General features: G+C 39.4%; 1 protein-coding gene across 1 annotated transcript; it reads right to left on the reverse strand.

The window, feature by feature from the left end:
* Positions 1–925: 925 nt before the first annotated feature.
* On the reverse strand, positions 926–13,342 carry erap2 (endoplasmic reticulum aminopeptidase 2). Its single transcript, XM_072665193.1, has 19 exons — positions 13,265–13,342; positions 11,258–11,890; positions 11,011–11,149; positions 10,125–10,259; positions 9,439–9,559; positions 9,191–9,345; positions 8,139–8,252; positions 7,915–8,046; positions 6,956–7,087; positions 6,806–6,874; positions 6,193–6,368; positions 5,393–5,472; positions 5,131–5,314; positions 3,547–3,703; positions 2,911–3,095; positions 2,177–2,338; positions 1,682–1,822; positions 1,495–1,576; positions 926–1,379 (listed from the first exon to the last, which is right to left on the reverse strand). Exons 2-19 carry the CDS (start codon positions 11,770–11,772, stop codon positions 1,233–1,235), a joined length of 2,826 nt encoding a protein of 941 aa, XP_072521294.1. The 5' UTR covers positions 11,773–11,890; positions 13,265–13,342; the 3' UTR covers positions 926–1,232.
* Between the last annotated feature and the right edge of the window lie 5,747 nt (positions 13,343–19,089).

Consider the following 19,089-nt stretch of genomic DNA (forward strand, 5'->3'; position numbering starts at 1 on the left):
GTATAAAGCACACACAGACTGGCTGTATCAGGCTTCACTACCTGGCAGTCTGGTGGATGTATCTGATATGGACTACTCTACACTACTCTCCTAAATAGGGTTCTTTTTTTTCTTGGAAGTTGTAGCATCAGTTAGCTTTGTTTTTTTTAGATTCTCATCTGGCTGCTTAGAGAAGTCCACTGTTGTTGAGTGTTAGCAGAGAATCTATTACACTATTATTATCTCATTATTAAAAATACTGTTAGGTACAGCCCTATTCATGACCTGCCTAAAGTAGCAATCTGATAGTATTAAAATATATATATAAAGTAACTGCATTAACATTTGCACACTGTATTAGCTTCTTATCTTATATATCATGGACTGGTTTCCCAGACAGGGATTAAGCCTAGTCATAGACATGTTTTTTCTTTTCTTTAGAAAATCTTCATTCAAAAAAATGCACTATTGTGAAAATATTTACAATAGTGCATTAACGATTAGAAAATGTTGGGCAAAACCTTTTTGTGAACTTATCATGGCTGTACTTAAATATAATGATATGTTTTGATACAAAGAGAACAGAATTAGCTATTTAAGTTGGTTGCTTAACTGGATTCAAAATAATTTATTATGCTTGTAGTTTTTTGTAGTATTTGTGAATGGGGCACTGCTGTTCGGTTTTAGCTTATACAAGCTTAGAGAAACTAAAAATTGTAAGAACTGTTGGGACTGTTTTACATTGTAAATAGTAAAAATATTGTACATATCTATAGAAAGTGCCCCTCGTAGGGTAGATCATTGTCAGTAACCTGATGAACTTCACCACCTCATTGAAACAAGTGTTATTCTTTACAGATACACTTTCACTTGCAAGTGAAAAGAATATCTGCTCTGTTACATAAGTAACAGGCCACTCATAAAGCAAAGAAGAACTCATCTAGACTAGTTTAAGATCTCATTTTATGAAAGACATTAGAAACCATTCAACCATATTTGAGCCAAAATATCTCCTTTTAGAAAACCTGATAAAAATGATGCAATCATCAGTACTTAGTCTACGTCACCACTCAAACCATGCTTAATGTATTTAACAAAACATTTTTATCAGGACTTTATCTCCAAAAATGCATTGAGATATGAAATTATATAGAATCTGAACAGTTTTTGTGCATTCGTCTGCACTTTCCTGAATCCTGTGGAAATGTGTGTATGATGGCTGTTATTTGCTTGTTCAGAAAATACTGATCTTTTTAGTTCAGTCTCTGCTGAAGCCACATCCTCAGAGTTTCTAAATTTCTCTCCAACCACAGGATATTCTTCTCCACGTTTTCAACAGCCACCTGAATGACGCGGAGCTGAGAGGACTGGTCCCTGATAGAGTCGAAAAATTCCATGATCTGGAAATACAACACACATTGTTTCAGTTTTCTGTGAGATGTCTATATTACAGGGTTGACTGCAGTTGAAGAGCATCCGGGTTAACCCTCGTAAAATACACAGGATAAAACTCACGTTCACAAGCTCTTCTTTAGACGAGAATTGTGCTGTTGTACCAATGATGATATTTCTCATACTGAATGATCCCAGCTGGAACCTGACATAAGAAAAACATAGATTTCATGTGAGCAAATGCTGCCACAGCATATTTTCTGCACATTTAGATTTTAAGCAGATTAAAAGCAGAACCAAATACACTTACTTTTCCACCAGTCCATTCCAGTTCTTTTTCACAAAATTCCAAGCTAGGAAATGGCCTGCTGGATTTCTAGCCACGCTGTATATTAGTGTAGATAAGTCCTGTGCTCTTATCACTGAGCCCTCCATTCCAAGCTCCAAAAGTCTGAAATCATATGCATCATCATATAAAACGTAATGGGTACAATGTAGCATTCTCTAAAATAAATAATATGATATAATATTACGGATCTCCAAAGCACTAAATTGGGCAGTAATAAATGATGTAAATGTTATAATTTTAATTTTAAAAAGTAATTCTGTAGCCAAAAAATAATTCACAGGCAGTATTTTTATAAAAATGCTGAAAATCTTGGTACTGTTAGACTGTTTAGTCTTTTATTACTTTCCTCAATCTAAAACAAATCAAAATCATGATATAGGCAGTCATTTCCTAAAGAGTAGCCAAATTAAATGCTCATGAGATCAGAAATCTACACATCAGTAGACAATTCCATACCTTGAAAGCTTACTGGAATCCCTGCTGCTTGCTAAAGCTGAGAGGATTTTGCATTTCTCCGCCTCAGACATGGAAACCTCATACTTCTCCAACAGGTAGTGCCAGCCACTGTCATCCTGAGCTCCAACCATGTAGATGGTATCAGTCACATCACTGGGTAAACTGTGGTATTAAATTTATAGTCAGTACACCAATATGCACTATATGGACAAAAGTACTGGGACACCTGCTCAATAATTTCTTCTAAAATCAAGGGCATTAAACATAGTATATCCTGCTTTTGTAGGAGCAACTGTCTCCACTGTCCATAGAAGGCTTTCTACCAGATTTCGAAGCATTGCTGTGAGTATTTGATTGCATTCAGCAACAAGAACGTTGAGTGAGGTCAGGATGTTGGATGATTACCACCCCACCTCATCCCCAACTCCTAACTCATCCTGAAAGTACTGGATGGAGCACCATCATTCCAGAGAACACAGCACAAAACTGCTCCACAGTTCAATGCTGAGGGGCTTTATACCCCTCTAGCTTACACCTGGCATTAGGTAAGGTGCCAATAGGTTCATGTTTATCTGCTCCAGAGAGTCCTGTTCTATTGGCATTTGTACATCTGGATATACAGTGTATGTGGGCTATCCTAAGTAAAAATGTACTTGTCTTAAATGTAAATCAGGTAAATTCAGTGTATTATTGTTTTCTGTGAAGTTCGGCCATTTTTCAGTATATGAAATCACCTGGTCGTGCCGTTAGACTTCACCCACGTTTGGTAGAAATGTTTGGCCTTTTCCAGACAGGGAGCGTGACCAAGATCACATGCCAGTGACAGAACTTCAGAGCGCAACCTCCTGTCTGAAACTGTGCCCTCATTGCTCCAAGTCTGCTTGTCTATCATGTCTTTGAAATATTGCAGGATGTAGGTCTGCGAGACAGAAGCACACACACAAGGAGTCACTGTCCACTACCTAAGATTAATACAACCCAATAAATGAGCATGAAGCTCACATTTCAACATTTAAATAAAGCTAATTCCAGCCTAGGGAGGCATGGAGGAACGCAGCTGCTGTTAAAGTGTCTAAAATGAAAGCCTCTTTGATTGAGGTTCAATGGAATGAGGGATAGCAAATTAGATTGGCTCCAATATCCTGGGAATGGCTCAGGGAAGCCTTGCACATTACATTAATCCTGTGCGTGCTGTAAGGCCAACTCAGGTCTTAATTTATCTACCCATGGCTACTGAGCACATGTTGCTATTTTTTAAGATCAGCAAACAACTCTGATTACACGAGTGGAACCAGTCCAGCCTACTAATAACACTGATGTAATAAGGTAAGTAAAGCCAAACGGGTTAACAAAGATAAATGCAAAAATACCTTGAGATTTTGAGTGATGTCAGCTATGTTCCTCTTCTCTATCATCTTGTAAAAGGATTCCAAATATCCAATTCCTTGCAAAAGGGGAACGTTGTGGGTCTCAGACTTCAAGTAAGTGATCAGATCCAAAGCCTGGTCCAGTGTCAGTCGCCCTGCACTAGAAAGATTAGACAGAAAAGAGGAAATAGATAAAAAAAGGAGTTGCCATATTTACACATTTTCCCTGTTGTGTCTAAAGTTTGTCTCTTTAATTTTGCACTGGAGCTATGAGGCTAATGTAAAAGATGCCAAAGTACATGCTTAAATGATCACACAGTGGCCTCAAATTAGGCTGAGTTATTAAGTAATCTTAATTATACGTGTTTAATAGACTTATAACACTGAGTGCACTCCAGTATCTACCCGGCACAAGTGGAGCATGGTTTCCACTCCAAATGTTTCTGATTTGGCGTATGCCACTTTACGGCCCAAAAGCTCCAGCTCCTATTTGCTCTTAAAAACTCCAGCTTTTATTTATTATCCCAAAACTATCATAACACAAGACTCATTAGGCAGCTATCCAGTCCTTTGCAGGGTACCACGCTCACAACCATTCACACACACACAGCTAACGGCAATTTACCTTTGCCAGTTCACCTACTATGTGCATCAACCCTGAATAAACATTTATTATGTAGACAATTAGCGGGTTTACCTTTTAATAACTCTTGATTAACTGAAATGTACCTTCTGAATCCACAGTGACAACAGGCCCTCAACCAGGACAAGTAAAACAGTTTCTACTGGCACTTGAATGTGAATTGTAGAGTAAGCGTCACCAATACTCAAACTTAGCCCATTAATGGGTTTCTCCACACCGGCAGCTTCTGAAACAGTGGTAAGCGGTACAGCCAACTGAAGCGCAATCACTCAAGATTCAACACATCACATAAAACAAAGACTGCAAGAAGCACTTCATTAAAAAGCTGTAGTAGTAGGCATTCAGAAATTAGAAGCAGTGCTTAAGGGGGCAAGGAATGCCTTTGAGAGGACTTTCAGACACGCAGCCACTAGGGGGGGCCCAAACGACCATGCGTTGTGCTCAGACAGTACAACAGTTTTAAATAATGTTTTTTTGAGAGTTTAACGCTCCTCAAAGAAGTACTTGAAAATATTAGGTTATCAGAGCTGATTCAGTCATATTTTAAAGGATAAGTTATCAACCATCAATGTTTTATACATAGACAAGTTATTCACCAAGGTAGGCCTAATGAACTAATCTAAATTTTCAGCATTTACTCTGTACACTCTTAGCCAAACGGGTTCTACATAGCACTTTTACTAAAGAACCCTTCAAGAACTATTCATTAAGAGTGTAGTCTTGTCTATCATCTATAGATAACTATGCAGTTCAGGGTCAGAACCCAAGTAATGATCAGGTGTATTTGAGAATATTTACCACAGCAAGAGTGTGATCATTTAGGCATGCAGTTGGCACAATGCTAATTGGTGGCTATAAGACAAACCATCTGTCTAGCTTCTGAATTAGCCCTCTGTCTGTACCTGACACCATACCTGTATGGTATTAGCATATTTGTAACTTACGTGACCAGCTGAAAGGCGTTGTGAATAAGGTTTGCCCTGTCTTTGAAGCTCATGGCACTATGGTTGACTCTCAGGAGGTCAATCAGGGCACTCCATCCCTTAGAGTCATAATGAATGATATAGTAGCCATTCATGTCCGTGTTAAACTTTACCCAGTCCACATCTTCATCCAACACCAGAACATCTGAGAAGTGGTTAAATACATGTTATTAAACAGTATTACTACTTGACTTTATTAACAGATTCTCAGGAAAGCTCCTACCTGACTTTGTCTGTAGTATGTGCCTCATCTCAGTGCTGGAGTGGCTTGTTTTGAAGGTCAAAGGAATGTGCCACAGATAACTATTGAGTAGAAATTGTGTAAAGCTATTATTAGGATTAAATCTGATTAGAGGAAAGATGAAAATAATTTATTATAGTTGAACACAATTGAACACATGAAAAAAGACAACAGGAAGAACTGAACTAAACAGGTGTAGTAATAGACATTCAGAAAGTACAAGCAGTGCTGTCTTTGAGAGAACTTATAGAGACATAGTCATGGGGGGGCAGAGACCATGCGTTGTGCACAGACGGTACAACAGTGGTAAATAATGTTTTCAGCTATATTAAACCAAATCATTTTGGTTTTCATTTTGGTATCATTTTCAGGCAAAAGATAGTAACAGTGTACACCACTATACATACAAAAATAAAAGAAATTAAAATTATTTTATCAGCCAATGAAAATTGGATAATCTTAAACCTACTATAAAATGCAGAAAGAATGAAATAGTAGGGAACAATGTCACCACATATAAGCTAAAAAGTACATTTACTGTAATATTCTAAAATAAATAGCATGCTGGAATATCTTACCTAAATTTAACTGGTACACATTTGAATGTGGTTGACATGAAAACAGTATGACTATTTACCAAATCATAAATAATGGATCATATATGTCTTGATTTGTCTCTTTGTTTGGTTTGAGGTAAATTTGGGCCCCCCTGACAAGAATTTCAGGGTCCATTACATATCTTTGTGCAGTCCTGAGTACATGTGAGGGATTAAAATTATTACCCAGTTTGCATTGTCTGCCACAGTGGATCACTGGGCTGGACCGTCTTTAGAAAACGTTCTTGCTCAATGTAAAGCTTGGTTCCCTGGCGTTTGACCGTGACCAGAGGGATACCCTTCTGTAGAGTCCATGTGTACATCATCTTCTTCAGGTCGATATGTTCCCCAGCAAACCGATACTGCAGAACAAGCAATGAGTTGTGAACATTTCAGTTTCATCATTACCCTGCTGAAAAATCCAGATCAAGACCAGATTGTATATGTTGCATTTGATTTTGGTCATGCTGGTCGACCAGTGTGGTCCTGCTGGTTATGCTGGTCATGCTGGTCAACCAGCATGCTCATGCTTGGTCATACTGGTTGTCTTGCTTGGGCAGGTCTGTCGACTAGTGAAACCCTAGAACGTCAACAAAAACATATCCTATGCTGGTCAAGATCTATGATGGTCAACCAGCCCAACCAGTGTGACCAGCTTGAGTTGGCCAGGCTGTTTTTTCAGCAGGGTATTATGCATTATTTTTGCATATGTTGTATTTGTACAGATAACATCCACTGTGGGGTGGATCAGGAAACTGGAGCAATATTGAGTGTGTAGAAAGTGTGGATTGAACCATACTGCATTTTTGGTGGCCTGAGTGTCACTATAGCAGTATTCTCCAGATGTAAAATCCTCTTCAGAGCATGTCTGTGGAACAGCGAAACATTAGAAATCTGCCATTAATCTAAAATGTCTAAGTGAAAAGTGAGAAGGGTTTGGAGCAATTACATTGACCAGGCTGTCCCACAGATCCTCGTTTTTGGCATTCCTGTATTTGAACTTTCTCAGATACCTGACTATGCCACTCTGGAACACATCATCTGTCAGGAAATGCCTCAGCATGTGCAGAATACAAGCCCCCTAAAACATTCATAAATAGACACACAAAAACAAAATGAAAGGCACTGAATCTTACGATATATAGTTATTATCAAAAAACTAAAACAACAACAATACAATACATGACCAGACTTGATCAAAAAAGTAAAAAACTATTACGTTTTTACAAATGTATTGGGACACATATTGGGTATTAAAAAGGGTTTATCCTGCTTTTGTTAGAATAACTGTCTCTACTTTCCAGAGATGGCTTTTTATTAAAAATGGAGCTCATATAAACTCATCCCAAACGTATTGGACAGAGCACCATCATTCCAGAGAACCCAGGTACACTGCTTTACAGCTCAATGCTGGGGATGCTGGACGTGGTGTCAATACGTTTGTGTGTATCTGCTCCAGAGAGTACCATTTTATTAGCAGTTCTCCACAGGGACTAGACAAGAGTGTGTGCATTTGCACATCTGTGTCAGCAATGGGTGCAACTTAAAGCAGCTGAATGAATGCATTAGAAGGGGTGTGCCACAAACATTTGGACATAAAATGTATTTAATGCTCCTGCTTTTCTTGTCTTAAATCTAAGAACATGGCATATGAACAGTGTCCCAGAGAAGGGTTAATGCTACTCTTATATTTCCGTGGAAAATGTCCCTTTAAAATGTTGTGTAGTTTAAACTCTGTCTGTAAAAACAAGCCCATTATGTTAATCTATGTTTTTCATCAATTCATTTGTTAATTTGTGGAATTTCAACTTAGTTTTAAATAGCGGATAATCATGCTATTAATTCCATGATCATGCTTATTAACTATCTCTATATTCGTGTTTTTGATGCAGGGTGTTATCATCTCACCTTATCATAGGATACAGTGTCAAACATCTCCTTTATCTGAGTTGGGTTTTCTGCAGAGCAGGATATCGCTCTTGAGGAGTTCAGGGAATCCCGTCCAATAGCTGCAAAGCAGGTGTCCAACAAATAGTCCTCCTGAAATTCAGACCATAAATAAGAAAAGCTGACAAATATCTTAGAACAACTTTAAAAATGTCATTAAAAAAACTTTAAGAATGAGAACATACCACTTTTAGTTGCGGGTATGTAGCCGCAACGGACGCAAACTCCATATATCGTGCAAAGCCCTCATTGAGCCATATATCATTCCACCACTCCATGGTTACCAGATTTCCAAACCACTACAGAAGAAGAGACGAACGTTATAACATCACAGAATAAATGGAGAGATGTCCAGGGTCCAGGGTTTGCATTTTTATGGCTGTACAGTATGTATACACTGACCAGTGCAGTTGTAGTCTAATTTTGGCGACTTGACTTTCTCTCGTTCTGGCTTTGAGTCAAGATTCCAAATGAACCTTTTATCCGCCAGGGGGAAATGAGCGTTAATGAACACACATACGTCCCACACGGTTTTGTACTGATGCTTGAAATGTCATCACCGGTATGGACGCTGCATTGTCAGTGCACATGCACATTCTTGGCCCAATTTAACTTCTAGTCACTGGATCGCTTGGGATTCCTGGCTCACCTTCAGCAGAGCCCATCTAGAACAAACTAAAGCTGCTCACTGGCACCATCTATTGATGCCCAACAGCAATTTTGGAAAACCTTGCCTTGTTTTGAAATTGAGTTGTATTTGACCTTTTAATTAAGTAAAAAAAACATTCCTACAAGGTTTGGTTAATGTAAAACTGCTATTTTCAAACATTTATTGTAGGATAATAATTTTTGATTCAGCTTTGTGTTTATCAAAGGTTTAGGTGCTGATGAGTGTTGACTTCCCAAAATAAAGATAAATTATGTGGGCTCTTATATCATTTCCATGGTACAACTTTTGCCAAGGTTTTTTCCAGTGCACTGTTTTTACAAATAAACAAGATCTAAACAGTACTATTTTAACTCCTTAACGCAGAAAGGCTTATTACACACTAATGCGTATTATTCAGTAATTACAGGCACTTCTGTACAAACAGGTGGGGTTATTATTTGGTAATAGAATAAAATGGATGTAAAAACATTGCTGAATGTTCTAAGATGTGTATCTCTTCATGGGATAAATCTCAGCAAAATGGATGGGGTAAACAACATGGAATTGATGCAAATGTGCCATGCTAACCTGATGGGCCAGCTCATGTCCGATCACCATGGTAACCCAGAGTTTGTCCGAGGTCGATGAGACATCAGGGTCATAGAGCAGAGACGTCTCCCTGTAGGTGGTCAAGCCCCAGTTCTCCATGGCTCCAGACTGGAAATCAGGAATGGCTATCAAATCTGTGCCAAAAGAACAGAGAAAAGTACAATACATTAATATAGAAAATGATTATTAGCATAGCATTTAGATAAATGTCTTATCTAGAGATTTACCCAGTTTTGGCAAAGGATAATAGATGTTGAAATACGTCTCATAAAACTCCAGCAGTTTTACAGCAGCTTCAAGAGCATAGTGGGTTTGGTGCCACTTGTGTGGAACAGCATAAATTGAAACCTGTAAAAGAAACTCATCGTTAGAACATAACAGAGGTATGTGTCCATCAAACTAGACGACAAACCAATTCAACTCTGGGCACTTTTGTTATAATACAAAAAGCATATCTTAGCAAGTGAAATATTTTTAAATGTAGTCATATATCTGTCATAAATACCCGCTATCTCCTTTTTACATTGTTGTAAGAATACTATAAGATTATCCAACTTAATACTAACTTATTTTTACTTAAGTCATTTATCAGTTAAAAGTGTCTAATTTCACTGATGAATCATTTTGTTTGTTTAAAGCATTATTTCTTGTCAAAAGCTAAAAGACCTGTCATTTCTTTTAAACTTTAGTTGGGAAAATTACTTAAAACAAGTAAAAATGATATTTTTTAAGTTACATAAATATATAATAGGTCTTATATTAATCTCAAAATAAAAAATATGAAATATTTAGACAACAATTAGGAGGATTTCTAAGTGTTCCACTATTGTTACGTTTACTACATGCAACCTTTTTTTCGCTTTAAGTGTGCTTGATAAAAGAGCTGCTCAGGCTGACAGACTTGCTAACTTACATCAATCCCCGTCACTGTTCTCTTGCTGACAGACTTGAAGTCACAGACGATAAAGGCCACGAGGTAGGTGCTCATCTGCACACTTGTTTCAAACCGATCCTCAAACAGACCATCATCTAACTTCATTGTGTGCTCCTGACAAAGAGAAAACACATCTGAGTTCCAGTGAATTAGCACTGGACACTTGCTGGACAAAAGATCTCTTGCTCTTAATACAAAAACTACCTCAGGAGTAGGAGTGCTGATGGATAATCTGATTTTATTGCCTTGACAATCATAAATATGAATTAATCTGTTTATTAATCAGGCATGTAAGTCAGGACTGCTTGATGAAATCAAGCCCTGGTCATGTATGTCCTATAAAAATCACTAGGATGTAGTAGTTACTCTAGTGTAGCTAATTAAAAGAGCACTATGGCCCGGGTGTCGCAAGTTTGAATTCTGAGCCACGCCGCTGTGCCATCAGCAGCCAGAGTCTGAGAGAGCACAATTGGCCGTGCTCTTTTCCCTCATGACTCTTAAGCGATGTTGGCCAGCACAGTCTTCTGTTGGCTGGTGTGGTGGAGCTGGGGGCTGGGCGTTTTTCTCAATGCGCATTGGCTACCCAGCGATGCCAAGTTCAAGGGGGAGCTACGAACGGGTGGGTTAACAGGCAGCACCAAATTGGGAGAAGAAAAAGTGGAAAATTCAACAAATAAAAACAAATATGCATTTTTGACGCTATTTGAATACAGCAGCTGATCTTTAACCTGCGTGCACATTTCATGATGATCGGACCAATACAAAAATATCTGCAACTAAATCTCTGTATATTAAAATACATTAAAGTTAAGAACTTTTCTTCATCCCAATAGAAGATCCAAGATTTTGGACGGTAAAGTCTTACTACTGGCATATTAGACAGAGCAATGTGTGACGACCCCCTTCTGATCCGGACAGAGTAGTTGGCTTTGAAGATGGGCTCATCAAAACATGGAAAGGCCATTCGAGCAGAGGTAGGTTCAAAATGAGTAGATGCCAAAACCCTGAGTTTAACAGAGAAACATAAAGAACAACAAAGAAGTTATTGTCGTCCATAAACAGGCCATGGATGGAGTTTCTTTGTTCACAACTTGCCTCACTCTTAAACAAACCTTGTTTCCCCGTCTTTCGTTCTGTAGGAACTCTTGTAAAAGCCAAAGAAGCCATCACCCAGCGCTGCACTAAATTCCAAGTACAGAAAGTACTTTTCTCCAGAGGTCAGAATCTTCGGGGAGAAGATGGCTATCTGCTCGTGAGGAGGATACTCCAGAACGGGAAGAGCTTTATCAAAGAGGTGGGCCTCACTCTCGTCCAGCACAGTCGCCGCAGTGATCTCAAGGTTCTTGCTGTGCAGAACCACCCAGTTGGTGTTATTTTTCACATCGATCTCTATCTTGACAGAGCCATTGGACCTTAGGGTGGTGAGATTGGGATGGATTAGCAGGTGGTAATGGATGGGAATAATGTAATTCGGAAGGCGCAACTTGCTCCAAGGGAAAGGGAGGCCGTTGGTGGCCACATGGATGTTTTCAGCAGCAGTACTGCTGCTTTCAGGAGGCAGACATGTAGCTGGCAAAGTCAGGGAGATTAGGGTCAACAGTAAAAACAGAATACCGGAAGACGACATGACTATTGAATGGAATACTGCTGGGGTTTTGAATGGTGGATGGCAGTAGTATTAGTACTTGGCAGCTCTTTTCACATCCTTGGCTTGATGGCTCCTCAGGAACAGAAATCAGTCCAACCTGAAGAGAGAGGAAATACGTTTACAGGGCTCATTTTCTGCATTTTATCACGACTCATTTAGAGTATATGTGAACAATCTCTGCTCTAACCAGCTACTCTATACTGTACCTCTTGTGACCTACTGTATATGCATCTCGGATTCACTTCAAATATGCTATAAGTTCACATGTTTTTAAGGTTCATTATTGGGAGAAGGATTGAAAACGATCTAAATTCCAGAAACCAGACAAATCTGGTGGTTAGAGGTTAGGGGCCTCAGACCCCTTTTGTCTTTGACTGGTCCGTGGACTTTGCTGAGGCCAGTCATTTAATTCGACACACTTGTTGCTAAATCACAGCTACAAACACTGGTTCCCACAGGAATTGAGCGGCCGCCTGCTAAAGGTAAACACAGCAGAGTGTGAACAGCTTTTGGAGTTATAAAGAAGAGTCTTCACATTTAGTATTTGACTTCTAATCTAAGATGGCCTCACCACACATCAACAGCAGTAAAGGCAGTAGTATTATACAGTTTATTGGCACTTTCATCTATTCATCTCATTCGTCTCATTAGATCAGTCGTGCACACAGTACTGTCCTACGTCTATCTGTGGACGCGCTTCCATGGTGTTTGGATGTGCAAAACACTGCAAAATGTGTTATCCATTGGTATCTAATCATTTTAACCTGAGATAATGCTACCAGTCCTAACCTGGGACATAACCCAGTTGTGATAAACCCCAAAGTCTTTAGCTAACTTTTTTTGGGAGGATTTTGTTCCCTAATATTTGCATGACACAGCTTCAGAGGTCTAGTATCGTGGCAAATGTAAATATATATCCCTGATAGGGACATTGCAACCATATCTGAATCTAGACGGCCTGTTCTTGAGGCTTAGTTAGGTATGTTTCAGATTTTTAAAAAAAGCAAGGGCAGCTCGTCTTCCCTGTTATGAGCCCAACACAGGTCCAACGTAAGGTGCCTCAACCTCTGGTAGCATGACAGTGTCCCAGTGTAGAGACACTACTGCAGCTTATTATTGTACTGTACTGTTTACTGCTGTTACAGTGGATGTAGCTCTGTACCCTGTTACTGTAAGCTCCCACAGGTCTGTGCAGTATAACACAACAGAGCAGACAATTCAACCCCCAGCAGGCAGAGGAGGGACGGTCGCACCGCCATGGCCGTGTAAAGTGACCCGCATTCATGCCGAGGGACAAACTGGGATACAGTAAGGACAGTTTGTCTCCCCTTAGCTCGGGTTTCATATCAGAGACACCTACACACAGTTCACAACAGCACACACGGCGTATACAGAGCCCTAAACCACGACACGCTGCGATTAAAAGGCAGTAAACAGCACCGCCAGCCTGAATGTGAGGAGTTAAGTTTACCTGAATTTCCGCTTCATCACTGTCGCGCGGGCAGACTGGCTTTCATTTTCCCTTTCACGCGCCCGGCCCACAGCAGCAGCCCCCCCCCTCCCTCCTCCCTCCTCCTCCCTCCCTCCTCCCTCCTCCCTCTCTCTCTATCTCTCTCTCTCCCTCTCTCTCCCGCTCTTTCTCTCTCTCTCTCTCCCGCTCTTTCTCTCTCTCTCTCTCTCCCCCTCTCTCTCTCTCTCTCTCTCCCGCTCTCTCTCTCTCCCCCCCTCTCTCTCTCCCTCTCTCTCTCTCCTCTCTCTCTCTCTCTCTCCCCTTTCACTCTCTCTCTCCCTCTCTCCCCTCTCTCTCTCTCTCTCTCTCCCCTCTCACTCTCTCTCTCTCTCCCGCTCTTTCTCTCTCTATCTCTCTCTCCCCCCTCTCTCCCTCCCTCTATCTCTCTCTCCCCCCCCTCTCTCTCTCTCTCTCTCTCTCTCTCCCCTCTCTCTCTCTCTCTCTCCCTCTCTATCTCTCTCTCTCTATCTCTCTCTCTCCCGCTCTCTCTCTCTATCTCTATCTCTCTCTCTCTATCTCTCTCTCTCTCCCTCCCTCTCTCTCTCTCTCTCTCTCCCTCTCTCTCTCTCTCTCCCCCCCTCTCTCTCTCTCTCTCTCTCCCTCTCTCTCTCTCTCTCTCTCCCCCCCCTCTCTCTCTCTCTCTCTCCCCTCTCTCTCTCTCTCTCCCCTCTCACTCTCTCTCTCTATCTCTCTCTCTATCTCTCTCTCCCTCTCTCTCTCTCTATCTCTCTCTCTCCCGCTCTCTCTCTCTCCCCCCCCTCTCTCTCTCTCTCTCCCTCGCGCGCGCGCGGCTGCTGCTAATGGCTCAGGAAGAGCAGCAGCTAACACAGCAAGCCCAGCACAAATGACTTACAGAGCCCGCCGGCCTGCGTCCTCACAGGGTTGGGGGCATGCTTAAAGCCCAGCTTTTGTGGAGTGGCTGTAGCGAGCTGCTCGGTCTGCTTTGTCATTTTAGTATGCAGTCACATGAGAGCCGAGACAGGAATTGTGCTATGTTGGCTGAAGCCGAGCTGACCAACCTGACAGATCAATAATGGAGGGCCATTCTACCAAAATAGGCGACCCTTACAGGAGAAACTGATCAAGAGAAAATCTTAAATGAAAAAAAAAATAAATAAATAAAATATATATATATATATATATATATATATATATATATATATATATATATATATATATATATATCAGAATGTAAATATTAAGTATATTAAAGATTATTGAGATACGTGGTCATTTATTAGTGCCTTAGGTCTATTTATGCAGCTTTTGTAGGAAGGTTTCAGCTTATGGATTTTTTTTATTATAATGCAAGATGTTTTCAATAGCAACGAAAGTCTGAGAAATGAGAATTTAGTAAACAAAGTATTGAGTCATCAAACCCAATTCCTATAAACCCTGTTATTTTTGGTCTATTTTTATATTATTTTCGGGATCATTGGTAGGGTTGTCAAAGCGAAGCAAGTCCACCCTCTTATTTAAACTAATAAATATTAATTTAGTAAATTTATTCACATAAAAAAAACACGATTTTATATCAATTGCAGTTATATCTGCATCTTTTTTTCTCCCAGAATTGCTTGAATTCCTCCTTTCCTCTATAAGTAAAATGTTCACAGTGCCACTGGCTGCAACACAAGCCCAAATCAGGATCCATCCACCCCTGTGCTCAACAGTTGGAGAGGTGTTCTTTATGTGAAACTCTGCACCTTTGTTCTGCAGACATACTTTTACTCATTGTAGTCAAAAAGTTATATTTTGGTGAGAACACAGGAAATGATGACTGTTTCATGAAGATCACAGTTGGGGTGGAATAATGGCTGACACAGCTTGCTATCATCATTGTTGTTTATTGTTTATTGCCCACCATACATACGTACGTACTGTACAGAAAAGGCTGTTCTTCAAAAGCATAAGTTAGACTACATACAAAACAAACACATATGGATTCCCAGATGTTCAAAAGCCGTTGGGGGTTGTATCATCCTTTGACCACAAACCATCATAAAACAGGTGTGATTCTACTAAAGACAAGCCTTGAGAAAAATGGCAGATCATTTATTTGCCCTTGTGTTTTATCCAGTGCTTTGAATATGTAGTTTAAACTATTTTGCAAGGCTTGCATGGATTCAAACCCCCCCACTTTCTATTTTCTTCATCCCAATGCCAAACAATGCAGTAGGATGCAAATACTGTATTTCAGAGCTACAGTATAATGCCCCATAGGAGCTGGTGCCAAAATAAGCCTGTGTGAAGATGCGTGTAAGTATTTCTGTTGGCATTTGGGTTAAGCTCATGCACGTCTCTGCAGAGAGGCCCAAGAGGAAAGAACAACAACCCAGTGGAAAGATTCCATGGCGGGTGTGAAGTCACATGACTGAAAGTTGATAATCCCCTGCGCTGATGGGCAGAGCGTAGTGAACAGCCCTGTCAGCATCATGCTCTGCAGCTTCCTCATCATCCTGCTCATTACGAGTGAGTAAGACATGTTTGAATGCTTTGAATGAATTAAAGAGAAAAATGAGAATTTACATAGTTTACTCCAAATGTAATGAATCTGACAAGACAGGTTTGTTGTCTGAAATTCTTTGTTAGTTTTGCACTGAAGCTAAGAAGCTCATTAAGGTTGTGTATATATATGTACATATATATGTATAACTGGCTGTCATATATATAAAGCCAAACGTTTAAGATAAAAGGTATTTGCATAAAAGCAATAATATATGATATATTTCTCTGCATATATATATATATATATATATATATATATATATATATATATATATATATATATATATATACAGAGAACAATCTATAAGGACAAGGACAACAAAAAAGTAAAATAAACAACTAAATAAATACAAAAATAGAATATATCAGAATCTTTTTATATATATTATACATATATAAGCCAAACGTTTAAGATAAAATGTGTTTGCATAAAAGCAATGATATATTTCTCTCTCTCTCTCTCTCTATATATATATATATATATATATATATATATAAAAAATCTACAAATTTAATATATAAAATGTATATCAAAAAAAAAGATTCTGGGATGTTTTATTTATTTATTTTTTTTATTTGTTTATTTTACTATATACTTTTTTGATGCCCTGGATATATATAAAAAAAATATGTTTATATATATGATGTATGTTTATCATACATATGATAAACAATTCTTATGTTTTATTACTTTTTGTGTCTATTTAGCAGTGACTAACATGGTGGGCATGGAGGCGACGCCTTATGCTACACTGTCTCCATTTTTTCACATCCCACTCGACTCTGGGGGGTTGACCATCCTGGTATGTGTGGTCAATGACGTCCTAAACAGAGATGGAGGAATATCCTGGCTTTCCGGAGGCAGCAGCGGCAGCAGGAGCAGCAGCGGGAGCTCAGGGCCTGTTATCTACAATGTATTGGAACAAGAAGGCAGCACTGAGAGCGTAGTGTCTGTTCGGTCTCTGGTTTCTACTCAGTGGGAGACTTACACTTGCTTTGTGAGTCACAGAGGCTCTATCCGATTCATGCACAGAGACTTTGGTGGATTCCAAAGGAAGAGACTAGGTAAATCATTGCCTACTCACTCACAAGCTTGGCCTTGAAATGCCAGTGTTACATCCTCTCTTACATGTCTGTCTCCACTCCATGAGAAATTATGACCTGAAACTGCAGTGCAGTACAACTGGATAATTATTATTATTACAGCTTATTACAACTATTATTATTATTCTTTTTCTAGATTTAGATGATGACTTCTTGGAGGATGTGTGTTCAGAGCATGAGAATGACTTCACTAAAGGTCAGTGATCTCACAGAAGTATTCATAGGCCCCAGTTTTAAGAGTATCGTTAGGTTTTTGTGCCAGTATGCTAGTTTTCCTACCATGGTGGAAAGGCAGGCATGAGAACTTCAGGTTCATATTCGCTTATTATGTGCAGTGCTGATATGTGGGTCCATTTTTATAACAGACTCTAAGTGATGTTGTTGAACCAGGCCTGTGACGAAGTAACCATGTTTTCCCCTCTGTTTCGGCAGATGTCAAGTTTCACACCGATCTTCTGATCATACAGGCTCTTAGAATTCTCCTGCTGAAGATCACCATTTTCAACGTCCTGATTACAACACAAGCAGTCATTAAATGGTAAAGTCTATATTATTGTACTGTTCTGTATGTAGAGTAACTTAGGGGGAGGAATCTCCCCCAGGGTAAGATACCCCGCTTCCCCTTATTTTCTCTCCGGATCAAATGATAGGGCCAAATCTAATCTCAACACATTTACTGAACGTGGTCCAGGTTGTTGTGAAATTCTATATGAATATAGGGGAAATTCATTCCCCCCTGGAACCTTTTTGGAGTCAGTTGATCTCATTTTTGTCATTGGATTTTAGAGATCAGTGTAATCTATTAATCTGTTTATGAGCTATTTATATACAATGATCAGCCACAACATTAGTACCATCTGTCTTAGATTTAGTAGGTCCCCCTTGTGCCGCCACAACAGATCTGACCATTCAAGGCTTTGAGTTCAAAATACCTCTGAAGGTGTCCTGTGGTATCTGGCACCAAGACTAACTAAGCAGTAGGTCCTTTAAGGCCTGTGAGTTGTGAGATGGAGCCTGCATAAGCATCAGTAAGCCTTATGGCCACTTATGACAATGATGTCGGTTCCCACAACCCTCAAAGTTATTCACTGGTGATTCAGTGGTTAGTTATCTAGCTACAGTGATCACTAGAATGAAATAGAATTAAATAGTGTTGTTAATAATAACATGTTCTTATTTATGTTATTAATATGTTGTTAATAAAACCCTGATTACTATTTAATTCATAAATAAAATTGACAGCTTGGCTTCAGTTTTAATGTCATGTGTATGTAGTAGATTTACTATAAATATAAAAAATAGAAATATCATGAAATATTTTGTAAATGTTAGATTCACGCAAGAAGCACCAATAGGACCCTGAAAGATGAGCAAGAAATCCCTTAAATATTTATATATAAATAAATTAAATATATAAATATTTTACTGTACTGTTCTTCTCTGTAACAGAGATAATTTATTATTAGGGATTTTCCTAATCATCACTAATACCAGTTTGATCTTCTCTCTGTCAGAATGTCATGCAGTCATGATAACCTGGAACAAATGAATGTCTGAAGATGCACACAGAAGATGAGCAGACTCACTTGGATGTAGCCCACTCCTGGCAGAAGACACCCGCCAGTCTGAAGGAGTGTTTTGAGTGTTTGAGGGTTTTCCTCGCGCTTTCTGATCAGATAATGACGCAGGTGCTGCATCATGTGGTGTGAGAATGAGGAGATATCTGATCACAAACTAACCTCAAACCCTGAAGAACACAGCAGGTGAAGTGCACTACACACAGCTCTGTACTGTTCGTTCACTAGTGGATGCTTTACACTCCTCATTCAGTCTCATCTCAGACAAGGGAATGTTGATGAAGATTTCCTGGCTTTCCTACACATGGGTGCTTCAACGGTTCTTTGAGTGATGCCATAGAAGAACCACTTCTGGTTCCAGAAAGAACCATGTTTGCAATAGAGATGTAAGATTGGGGAATGACCATTTACAGCGCCTTTATTTTAAAGGCTGTAATGTTGGATTTAACACAGTTGTCTGTTGGATATGAATGTGTATGATCTGGAAATTGACAACAGGGAATGTGTCAACAGCACAGTTAAACCACTGGCAGTCCACGGCATTTATGTATTTTCATTTAATGTTTTAAATAAAACACACTTTTTTCCATTTTTCCT

This window comes from Salminus brasiliensis, chromosome 20, assembly GCF_030463535.1.
Source record: "Salminus brasiliensis chromosome 20, fSalBra1.hap2, whole genome shotgun sequence".
In the NCBI taxonomy this organism is placed as follows: Eukaryota; Metazoa; Chordata; class Actinopteri; order Characiformes; family Bryconidae; genus Salminus; species Salminus brasiliensis.